Source organism: Panthera leo, chromosome B4 (assembly GCF_018350215.1).
Source record: "Panthera leo isolate Ple1 chromosome B4, P.leo_Ple1_pat1.1, whole genome shotgun sequence".
NCBI lineage: Eukaryota > Metazoa > Chordata > Mammalia > Carnivora > Felidae > Panthera > Panthera leo.
In genome coordinates, this window is record NC_056685.1 from 78,937,970 (window position 1) to 78,950,148 (window position 12,179).

The 12,179-nt window shown below is 53.2% G+C and overlaps 1 protein-coding gene across 1 annotated transcript; it reads left to right on the plus strand.

Moving 5' to 3' along the window:
- Nucleotides 1-5,920: 5,920 nt before the first annotated feature.
- KRT18 (keratin 18) lies at nt 5,921-9,849 on the plus strand. The gene is made up of 7 exons (XM_042944563.1): nt 5,921-6,407; nt 7,185-7,267; nt 7,624-7,780; nt 8,334-8,498; nt 8,605-8,730; nt 9,052-9,275; nt 9,669-9,849. The coding sequence occupies exons 1-7, from the start codon at nt 5,991-5,993 to the stop codon at nt 9,787-9,789; spliced, it is 1,293 nt and encodes a 430-aa protein (XP_042800497.1). The 5' UTR covers nt 5,921-5,990; the 3' UTR covers nt 9,790-9,849.
- The last annotated feature ends 2,330 nt before the right edge of the window (nt 9,850-12,179 follow it).

Genomic DNA, 12,179 nt, shown 5'->3' on the forward strand with positions numbered 1-12,179 from the left:
CTCTCACTCTCCCTCTGCCTTTCTCCCACTCATTCTCTCTCTCTCTCTCTCTCTTAAAAAAAAATAGAGTTGATGCATGAGGTACTCTCTCCTCTGATAGTACTTTGGAACTTTTCATAGCACCCATCACACTGTATTTTGTTTCTTCAATGATCTGCTCCCTCTAATAATGGTCTCTCCCCTCTAATAATGATCTCCCTGATTATTATTAGAGGAACTGAATAATAATCAGCTCACTGTGGAAGTGAACCAAACTGGAGGCTTGAAGGCCCATGTTGATGGTTCTTCCAGGAGAAGGAGGCAAGGGAGCACTCTTTTTTCTTTTCTTAATTTTTTTAAGTTTATGTATTTATTTTGAGAGAGAGAGAGAGAGAGAATGTGTGCGGTAGGGACAGAGAGAGAAGGGAGAAAGAGAATCCCAAGCAAGTTCTGCACTGTAAGCACAGAGCCTGACGTGGAGCTCAAACTCACGAACTTCGAGATTGTGACCTGAGATAAAATCAAGAGTCAGAGGCTTAACCAACTGAGTCCCCCTGGTCCCCCCACGGGAGCACTCTTGAAAAACACCGGCTGTGCTCCAGACCCTACCAGGCACATTTGATTCCTGCAGCAACAGATGAGGAAACCGAAGCTCAGAGAAGCTTACTAACCCCACGTTATCCCAAGATCGTGATCCCGTGATCCCGTGGGGTGATCAAGGTCACTCAGAGGCAAACAGCAAAGCTAGGGCACAAACTCAGATCTGTCTGATTCCAAAACCTATGCTCTCTCTCCATCCTCTCTCTTCCTTGAGATTCTTGATTTTCAGCCACCCTCCAATGCCATCATCTGCTCTGACCCAAACTCTGAGAACACCTCTCTGACATTCCATGTCTCACGCTCTCTTGTTCCTACATAACTGCTGCCATCGGTCTTGTCAACTCCCAGTCCCTGGACTCCTCCTCCTCCATGGAGGTCTCCTGGATGCCTTTGCTTCCCCACTCAATCCAGCCCAAAGTCTGCCTAGACCCTCTGCCCCTGAGTACCCACCCTTCTTTCCCTCTCATCTCTCAGTGAGCGATCCCCCAGGAGAGAGATCATCACAGAGCTATGCTGTGTCACTTCCGCTGGGACCCCCAACTATTCACACCTGGTGGGGAGGCCTTGAATCCCACTGCATAGGGTGCAGTCTCCTCTCCCTATGTCCCCACTACCCACTGGTAGAGAGGCAAGAGTATGTAGAGGCGACGCATGGCAAGTCCCAGCTCTGCCACCCACAAGCACTATTCCCTTTCAGCTTCCAGCCTAAATGTCACTTCCCACAGGATCTCAGGCTAGGTTAGCAGCTGCTCCTCCGTGCTTCCATCGTTCCTGGCCTTGCCCTCGCACGGCACCAGCCACACTTTATTGTTACTGCTTGTGTAACCGTTGACCAGCCTTGCTGAACTGCACCATCCCAGGGAAGGCTTCCAGCAACCTCACTACCTACCATAGCGTGTCCCCCCATTTTCTCCTTTCCCTCCCCAACAAAGTCCTTGAGAAAGAAGTCTAATGCTCCGCCTCCACTGTGTCACTAACCACTCACTCCTCAGCCTTTCGCCACCTGCCTTCGGTCTCCACCACTTTCTGGGCGTGCCCTTCTTGTCCTCAGCCTCTGTGATCACTTTTTGTATCTGCCGCGTGGACCGCTTCTCCTTGAAACTCCTCCTCCTTGGCTTTCCTGACCCCTCTCTCATGGTCTTTTCTTGGGAACTGGCAGGAGCCTGGGCCCCCTCCCCTCTCTCTTCTCCTTCCCTCTGTCTCTTCCCCATCTTCTTGCCTTAGGCCTTTGTCCACTTTGGTCCGATCTTTTTCCATAGGCCATCTCATCTGTGCCAGAGTTTTCCCCAAATCCTCCCAGGCGGGTGGCTCCAGACAGAGCCACCACATCTGTGGTGCAGGTCGGTCAGTGCACAGGTCAAGGAGGCAAGGACGAGGCTGCCTTTTTGCAGTTTGTGCAGTGGGGTTGTACCTGAAGAGAGACCAGGAGCAGCAGGGTCAGAAGAGAAAGAGGTCATAAGGTCACTGACTCTGCCAGAAAATGCCGCAGGAGGGCCCAGGGTCTAAGGGGACTCAGAGAAGAGCCAGCTTGCCGGGACTCTTTCCTGAGCTTCCGCACTGGAGGTTCCTGGGCCCACATGCCCCTCCGTGCTGCTCTTTCCTTCCTTTTCCATGGGGAATAACCCCTCGGGTACAAACCCAGCCAAAGCAATGATCTGAAAGTGCCAGGGCATCCTTTGACCCTCCCAGCCTTGGGAAAACGGGCCTGGCCTGAGCCTTTAGAAACCATCCCTGACTCCACACCAGACAGGCAGCGCCAGGGCCGCCAAATGGGACTAGGGACACCTCCAGAAAAGTCTCAAAGTCTCGAGAGAGTCAGATCCAGTCCTGCATCCACCCTGGCTGCAACCCCCCATCCTCCTCCCTGCTTCTGCAGCCTACCCAGACTCTCCCAGCCCCACCCCTGCCCTTTCATTAATTGTTTATATAAAAATCTTCTACAGAGCCCCCCTTACATGCCAGATGCAGGGCGAGGGGTGAGGGAGTCCCACTCTACCCCCACACTTCTTTCCCTGAGGCTCTGCCCTGAGCTCAGCAGCCCTGGGCCCTCGAGGCAGTGAGGAGAGCTGAGGGGAGCCTCCCAGGTCAGGCTGTCACCCACCTTACTGCCTCCAGCCTCCCCCACCACAGAGGCCTCTCCTTTCCTCCAACATGCACTCACACCTACGGGAAGTCCTTTCTGAGGTCCTCCTCAATCCTTCCAGAAGATGATGGGCACCATTCCCTCCCTGTCTGGGCTACAGACCCCCACCCTTACACCTCAGTCGGTCTCCTAAACATCTCCCTCCTTGGGGCCCCAAGTAGGAAATTTCCAGCTTAAATGATGAAGCCAAGCCTGAAGGACTGCAGGCCCCCATGACCCTCCCTGCCCCCTACCCCCCACCATCTAGTCGTCCCCCCTCCCCCCACCCCGGGGCTGCCGGCTCCACCCTCCCTCGGACAGAGAATGTGGGAATGGGGAGGAAAGGGCTGACCTCCTTATCGAAGGTCATCGCTGAGTTTACTCAGGAGTTAAACCTGCTTCTCGGGAAAAGAAAAAAAAAAAAAAACTGCTTCTCAGGAAAAGAAAAAAAAAAACACCTGCTTCTTAGGTTCCCCACTCCTCCTCAGCAGGACACCAGAATGTGGGGCCCAATGGAGGGGCAGGAAACCCTTTCTCCTCCCCCCAGGAGCCCCCTCTGCTGGGTCTCTGCACTCTGCAAGCCCTCTGTCTTTGTTCCAGAAACCTCTCACCAGGGCATCTCCTTCTCCTGCATCTCCCAGGACTGGCCTCAGAGACACCTACTCCCCTTTCCATCTTGCCACTCATGCTACCCCAGACCCGCAGTGCTGGGAATCTGGAGACTGAAACTCTTCCCTCCTGCCCCTTTCCCCCAGCCCTCCCCCCAAGCTCTCTAACTGAGTGAAAAGGCCCTGAATCACAGAGCAAACTGGAAGTGGTGGAAAAGGGCAGGCCGGTGCTAGAAGGCTGAGTTTGGTATTTGCCCGATGCTGCAAGAGGTCAGGAATGTGGCCACTGACATCAGCTATGGGAGATAAGACCCAGCTGGCAGCTCTCCCCTCCTGCACTAGACTGAGCCTCCCCAGGCCCCAAAGGGTCCTGAGCAGTTGGAATGGGTCAGGGATCAGAGAAGCACCTGGGAAGGAGTTTGGATAAGAATCTGGGGATCTGGGCTTGATCCCCGATGGAATTCAAAGTCCCCCAGGGGTCTTAAGTGACTTAGACCTCATAGCATTGAACCATCTTTACATTTAAATTGACCCCCCCTCCCTCCACCTCTGCCTTCCTGGATGTGTTAAAGACTTACTCTGCGGTAACTAGTATTTGTTCAATGAATGAGTGATAATTGACATTCACATCCACTGCCACCCAAGGGGATAGACTGGACAGACTTTATTATTCTCCCTTTACAGGTGAAGAAACTGAAGTTCAGAGTGAACTGACTTCCCCAAGGTCACACAGCTAGCCAGGAGCCCAAATCGGCTGACTTAAAGCTTTGCAAAAACAGCAAAGGCAATACATCGCATGTATAACCTATGTATCTTATTGTGCAATCCTGTGCCACATGACAATTCTGGAACCTAGCGGGGAACACGAAGGTGAAAACAGGAGAAACCCCTTTGTCTGGCTGGCGCCTCTCATCTCCCAGAAACCTGCCATGCAAAAAAACAAGGAGGCACTCCTTTGTCTGCTTTTTGCATCCATTCACCTTTTGGCCTTCGGCAGGCCCTTATCTGCCCCTGGCCGGCTCCCACCGAGCTCTGTGAGGCTTTCCCCACCAGAAGGCGGCAGGCCTGGGAGAATCCAGGGCCAAGTCCCCCATCTAAGCCGTGTCTCCCCTCTGGCAGGTCCACTGGCCCAGCTATACCTCTTTCTCTCCCAGGCCTACTCTCCGGTCTGCCCCCATCTCAGTTCAGCTGGCAGCTTGATTAAAATCAATAGGTCCACTCCAGACCAAAGAGCACAGACAAGTGTATAATGCCAGGCCCTGCCGGACAAACAAGCTGCTGATGGTGACAGACTGGAAGGCCCTGTACCTCAGGATTCCCCCAGTTCGTTCAGCAGGGGAGTGGCCATCTGCCCCATCCCCCTGGTGCAGGGAGCAGTGCGGACGGAGCAAAGATCCATCCTTTTGACCCAGGTCTTGAGGAGAGCTTCCTGGAGGAGGCAGCCCCCAGGGGACCAGCTTGGGATCCAGAGAGCCTTTTGAAGGGAGGAGGGTGGGAAGGAGGGTACCTGCAGAAAAATCCCAGTAAGGACGGGGAGGGGGCTGGCCAGAATGACCGAGTCTCACTCAGCTGGAATGTTTCTAGGTGTGCACATCCATCCTCTTAGACTCTGCACCATGTGGACACATTACAATCTTCAGGAGGGATTTCAAGTGTCTGTTACACTGCAGTCCTCTCGGTAGCGACTAGAGCAGGCTCTGACACACAATAGGGGCCCAACAAATATTTATTGAACTGTAAAGCGCTCAGGAAGTATTTGTTTACCCAAGGGTGTGGGGAAGGCTGATATACAGATGTTTAGAAGGGAAGAGTGTCCCTTGTTTAAATCACAACGTGTCCCACTGAGGGCAGGCTTCCAAGGCAGTGAGTGGAGGGGAGAGGTGCAAGAGGGAGGGGATTCAGAGAATCAGTTTGTTTCCAGGGGTCTGAATCCACGCAGTGAGTGAATGTGTTTGTGGGTGTTTGACGAGACACGTCTATGTGATGTGAGTGTGAGGGTGTGCTAGTGAACACGGGCAAGTGGGCGTGTTTGGGAACCAAGTGAGGTGGGGGTCGAGTGTGTACAACAGCAGATCTGGGGCTCAGGATTGAGCTTCTCCTCCTCTTCTCCAGCCCCAAACTTTTCTTCCCCAGCATTCCTGAGGCTCAGGGATCCCCCCTAGATCCCCTCTGCAGGTGGGACCTTGGGCTGCAGGCTGAAGGTAGTTACAGAGATTCACACCCGACTTCACTCACTCGTCCCCTAAAAACCTCCAAATTTGCAACCGGCGAGGACCTCCTCTACCTGGGAAAGGGGGGGGTGTGTAATAACGTCATTTCCTGCCCCGAAATTACACCGCCAAAGCCGACTCCACCTGCGGCCCTGGTCGGTCCAGGTTATTCCCCTCCCCCCGCCCCCCCCCCCCCGTTCTGGGGGTGGGGGGTGGTCGAGGATGGCGTTGGCGGGAAGGTGCTGAGGAGGCTGGGGGAAGGGAGGCTGGGGTGGGGGGCGGGAACGGAGGGCGTGGAGTCCCGCCGCGATCCACCTGTGGCCCAAGCTTCCAGGCGACTTGGTGGCGGGGGCGGGGCCTGCCCGGGCCGGTCCCCACCCCCTCCCTCGGCGATATAACTTGAGTCGCGGACTTGACCCCCCTCGTGGCCCGAGCCTGAGTCCTGGCCTCTCCTCTTACTCCTAGAACAGCATGAGCTTCACCACCCACTCCATCTTCTCCTCCAACTACCGGTCCGTGGGCTCGGTGCAGGGGTCCAACCACCGGGTCCGGCCGGTCAGCAGTGCAGCCAGCGTCTATGCAGGCGCCGGGGGCTCAGGCTCCCGGATCTCCATATCCCGCTCCTCTAGCTTCCGGAGCGGCTGGGGGTCCGGGGGCATGGCCGCCGTGATGACCGGGGCTCTGGCGGGCATCGGGGGCATCCAGGGCGAGAAGGAGACCATGCAAGACCTGAATGACCGCCTGGCCTCCTACCTGGAGAGGGTGAGGAGCCTGGAGGCTGATAATCAGAGATTGGAGATCAAAATCCGGGAACACCTGGAGAAGAAGGGACCTCAGGTCAGAGACTGGGGGCACTACTTCAAGACCATCGAGGAGCTGAGGGCTCAGGTAAGGGGGCCTCCCCCGACCCCCAGCCATGTTTGACCCTCCAGTTATCCACTCCCTGCTTCTCCCCCGCCTCCCCCAAGAATAGGAATTTTAATAGGGGTGGGGGTGCCTTGACTCCTTCCCGCTTCCCCTCGCCACCCCGCCCACTACTCCGCCCCCTGCTCCCCAGGTAGGGTGTCGGCAAGCCTTGCATTTCCATACATCCCCCTGTCCCCTGGGACCCCAAGGGTGGCGACTGGGCATGGTTAGGCCCTTTCCCAGGAGGTGGTGGGAAGGGGAGAGGGGGGAAGCCTTGCAGAGGAAGTAGACACATGGAAGGAGGTGAGGCAAGGCCCCATAAAAAGGACCCTCTGGCTTCTGGCCAAATGGAGACAGTTGGAGGGTTAAGCGGATGTGGCTAAGGCTGAGTCATCTAGGAGTAAACAGGAGGCCTACCTGTGGGAGGGGCCAATGGGGGGAGCCGGGGAGAGGTGAGCAGGTGCACCTGGGAAAAAATGCCAGGAGAGGGCCAGAGAGAGGACTTGTTACTTTAGGGCGGGAAGGCCAGCAGAGGCACCAAAAACGGGGCAGTGGGAGACCCGTGGGAGCTCTGGGATTTGGGACTCCATGAAAGGAGGGAACAGTGTGAGGGACACAGGTGGAAGGGGATAGGTGTTCAAGGAGAGCCTCTGGCTATTCCTTGGGACCAGGAAGTGTCACTCAGACACATAACACCTTCCCATACTCAGCCCATCATTGATTTCCCATTTATGGAGCAACCTCTCTACAATCCCCCAGATCTTTGCAAATTCTGTGGACAATGCCCGCATCGTTCTGCAGATTGACAATGCCCGTCTTGCTGCTGATGACTTCAGGGTCAAGTAAGCCTCAGGGTGCTAGGGAGCTGAGGGTGGGGCCAAGAACGGTCTGTTACAGGCTGGGTCAGGTAGGGGCTCACAGTGGGATCTTCAGCTGTGGTCGGAGCTGGGTGGATAAGAGAGAGTTAAGCTCCATCAGTTTATTCGTTCATGTAACGCAGTTAAAGAATACTGTCCCCCAGGTGCCAAGAACACTGCCCAGAGGATTAGCACCTGATCTTGACTCAGGTTGCTGAGTCAAAATCAGGTCACTGCAAACTCCATAGTTTGCAATGGCCATAGGGGCGCTATTAGGTGGCATGGCCCGAGAAGGTTCTGGAACAGAAATGAGGCCTCTCTGATCGCCTCCACCCCCACAGGTATGAGACGGAGCTGGCCATGCGCCAGTCTGTGGAGAGTGACATCCATGGGCTCCGCAAGGTCATTGATGACACCAATGTCACTCGGCTGCAGCTGGAGACAGAGATCGAGGCTCTCAAGGAAGAGTTGCTCTTCATGAAGAAGAACCATGAGGAGGCAAGCAGGGGGCCAAACAAGTCTGGGTGGGGGAATAGATGGGCCGGGTCACCTGTAAGTAGCTTACAGGGAAGCCTAGAACTCCCAGCCTGGGCTCTCCTGAATCACACGGCTGCCATACTCAGTGGGTCACCTGAATGACAGCGTGAGGGGGTCAAGAGGACATGGGTGAGAGAGCGAGGTGAGGACAAAAGGTAGAAGCAGCTAGCACTAAGGGTGAGGGCTGAGAGGGGAGTGAGAGCAGGTGGAGCCGGCAGGGCTTCCTGGAAGAACATTCGAGGAGCAGGTTTGTGGAAGAAGGGTGGATGCAGGGACAGAGCAAAGTGAGAAGAGAGAAACCACCTGTGGGTGATAGTGAGTGGTGCCGGTTTTTCCATCTGGAGTAGAAAGCCCAGACCTGGCATCGGGCAGAGCACAACACCGAGAGTCTTCTCTGTTCCTGTCTCCAACTGACCCCGCAGGCCTCCTGCAAGAGACAGTTGCAGAGGTGGAGCCTTCCTGGAGTTCTGGACCCGAGTCCCCTCTTTCCTCACTCTGGTCCTCTCTCCTTCAGGAAGTAAAGGGTCTACAAAACCAAATTGCCAACTCGGGGTTGACCGTGGAGTTGGATGCCCCCAAATCTCAGGACCTCAGCAAGATCATGGCGGACATCCGGGCCCAGTATGAAGAGCTGGCTAAGAAGAACCGAGAGGAGCTGGACAAGTACTGGTCCCAGCAGGTGCACGAAGGGAAGGGATGGGTGCCAGGCTAGGAGCAGAGGCCTGAGGGTGTGGAAGGGAAGCAGACGGAGAAGGAGGGACCTGAGGACTATCCTGTCCCTGCAGATTGAGGAGAGCACCACAGTGATCACCTCCCAGACTGCTGAGATAGCAGAAGCTGAGAAGACCCTCAAGGAGCTGAGACGCACGGTCCAGTCCTTGGAGATCAACCTGGACTCGATGAGAAACCTGGTGAGAGTCCTCACATCACCTGCCCCAACTACTCTTGGTCCTGCCCTCTGTCAGCCTCAGACCCAGTCCTATCTCAGCCCAAATCCTACCCCCTTCCATTTTAAGTCCCTTATGCTCAGAAAGGGTGGTTTCTCTTTGCATTTTCCCACTGCTCCTACCCACGACCCTAGTATCTGGCACACCCTAAGTTCTCGAAGACGTTTCCGAGAGTGAAGGGATGAACGGTCATGGGATTTGGACTGTTCTCCTGAAAAATTTGCGGAGACACTCCCTCCACCCCATCTCGGGGCTCACCCGCCCCTCCTCTCTGCGCCCCTGCAGAAGGCCAGCTTCGAGAACAGCTTGAGGGAGGTGGAGGCCCGCTACACCTTGCAGATGGAGCAGCTCAACGGGGTCCTGCTGCACCTGGAGTCAGAGCTGTCCCAGACCCGGACAGAGGGGCAGCGGCAGGCCCAGGAGTACGAGGCCTTGCTCAATGTCAAGGTCAAGCTGGAGGCTGAGATCGCCACCTACCGTCGCCTGCTGGAAGACGGGGAGGACTTCAGGTAAATGGGGCTCTCCTCCCACCCTCACAAGCTGGGGTCAGGATACACTTCTCCCCAAAGCCTGAGCTTTTGTAACCCACCCCGCCCCCCTCATCCCTGCGCATCGGTGTCCACTGAGCGCTGGGCCGGTGCTCTGTGCGGGCTCCTGCGTCTCCAAGGGAGTAAGTAAGAGCTTCAGAGGCTCCCTCCCTGGAGAAGAGAACAGACTGAGTATTGCCCCAGCCGTACTTAGAGCACACGTGGAGTTTGGCTTTGGGTTTCCCTTTTCTGGAGGAAGCGGCCAAACGGAGTGTGGAGATAGAGGCAGGGATCAGGAGGCATTTTTCCTCCTCTTCCTTGACTCCCTTCTACTCTGCGAGCTGTTTGTAACTGGGGCTTGGTTTTCTGTGACAGTCTTAGTGACGCCCTGGATACCAGCAACTCCTTTCAAACCATCCAGAAGACCACCACCCGCAGGATCGTGGACGGCAAAGTGGTGTCTGAGACCAACGACACCAAAGTTCTGAGGCGTTGAAGCAGCAGAAGCAGGCTACCCTTTGGGGAACGGGAGGCCAATAAAAAAATTCAGAGGTCACTTTTGTGTCTTCCTTGCTTGTCTTCAGGACACGTGCCAACACCCTGACCCAGTAGTCCTATCTCTGACCAGGCAGAAGTCACTGCTGACCGCAGGGGGTTCATATGGGGCGGGGGGGCTCTTCTGAGGACGCACCTTCTCCGAATGAGGAGGGAATGGTCGATGAGAATTTGTCTTTTCAAACTGAAAAAGGTATACAAGCAACCTGCGCAGAATCCAAAAGGAAAGAAGGAAATCAAATGAAATACTTCCTACCCCACTCCAGAGGCAACCACTTGTAAAATAGTCCCTTAAACTGGACATATACGAATGTGTTTCCTTTTATTTTATGTATGTGGGACCGTACTATTCTGCAGCCTGGACTCCCAAACTCTGCCTTCTTCATCTCAGTGTGTCTTAGACACCTTTCTAAAGCAGTATGTGTAGACCTACCTTGCTTTTTATGCCCGGTTGAGGGAATTTGGAATCTCTTCTACCTTCATATGGAATCCACATGCATATCCCATTCTCCAAAAGGAAATTGATGATCCGCTATTGAGGGAAAAAGCATGGAATTGCAGTAACTTTGCACTCTATCACCTCTCCTGTTTTGATAACCATTTTGATGATTTTTTTTCCTCCCCATCATGCATCTGAATGTCTATATCACATAAATCTTCTCTTAATCTGCAACAAAGAGTAATTACCATGCTCCAAATGCTTCCAAGAATCAGAAGCGTGATCTGTATAATGTCCAGTCATGGTCAAGAAACCAATTTGATAGACGATATCTAGGTCTTTCTTGACCTGTTGCTTAGTAATTAGTCCTCCGTCTACTTTGAGCGACGTCGTACAAAATATGACATCATGTTATGTAAAACTTATTGTATCTGTATAGGAATGCCATTGGGATCATTTTTTTTAGAAGGATCCCCAGAATGATTTTCTTTCAGGTCTCAGCAACAAAAAAACTTAGATTTGGTAGCAAAGGACTATTCTATTTAATCTGTACATTGTACACCCTATTCTTAAGAGCTGCCTGGTACTATGGTGTGTAGAGTACAAATGTACCTAACCCAGGTCTTTTCATGATGGACATCTTGATTGCCAGTAGTTCGGTTTTTACAAAAAGTTGCGATTAGGGGCACCTGGGTGGCTCAGTCTCTTAAGCACCTGACTTTGGCTGAGGTCATGATCTCACAGCTTGTGAGTTTGAGCCCCGCATTGGGCTCTGTGCTGACAACTCAGAGCCTGGAGCCTGATTCCAGTTCTGTGTCTCCCTCCCTCTCTGCCCTTCCCCCGCTCACACTCTGTCTCTCTCTCTCTCTCTCTCTCTCTCTCTCTCTCAAAAATAAACGTTAAAAAAAAAGGTTGCAATTAATGTTAGCTAATATGCTATTAATATCTGTAACTAATATGTACTAATGTGTGAGCAGATCTATAGGACAAATTTCTCGAAATGGTATGCTGGGCTCGAAATGGTATACATTAACGAATATTTAGGAAGTGACTACTTTATGCCAGGCCCCATGCTAGAACGCTAACAGCCTAATGGTCAAAAGTTATGTGCAGTTTTGGAGGGCCTGGCTGGCTCAGTCTGTAGAGTATGTAACTCTTGATCTAGGGGTTGTGAGTTCAAGCCCCATGTTGGGTGTAGGGATTACTTTAAAAAATAAAATCTAAGAAAAAAAACGTGCGTTTTTATCCATTCTTTCAAGAAATACTTGCTGAATATCTACTATATACCAGCTACTCCTCCAGGTACTAGAGATACATCAATGAGTGAAAAAGACAAAATTACTATCCTCATGGAACTCTATATCCTAGAGACAAAAGACCAATAATAAACCAGAAACATAGCATAGCATGAACATATAGAAGGTAATAAGTGACCTGGGCCTGGGTTGAGCAGTCAAGGAAGATCACAGTGGGAAGAGTCAGGAAAGTGAAAGGGGTATGCCTGAAGATCTTCAATCAAAATGAAAAACGAATGGGGTGCCTGGGTGGCTCAGTCGGGTGAGTGTCTGACTCTTGGTTTTGGCTCAGGTCATGATCTCACAGTTTGTGGGTTCAAACATCGAGCTCTGCAGCTGGCAGCGTGGAGCCTGCTTGGGTATTTTCTCTTTCTCTCTATCCTTCTCTCTCTCTATCCTTCCCCTGCTCAAGCTGTCTCTGTCTCTCTCGAAATAAACATTAAGAAAAAAAAAAAAAGAAAGAAAAGAAAGGCCGAGGGGGCACCAGGATGGCTCAGTTGGTTAAGCATCTGGCTTCAGCTCAGGTCATGAACTCACGCCTCCTGGGTTCATGCTCCGCACTAGGCTCTGGGTTCAAGGCCTGCATGGGGGCTCTGC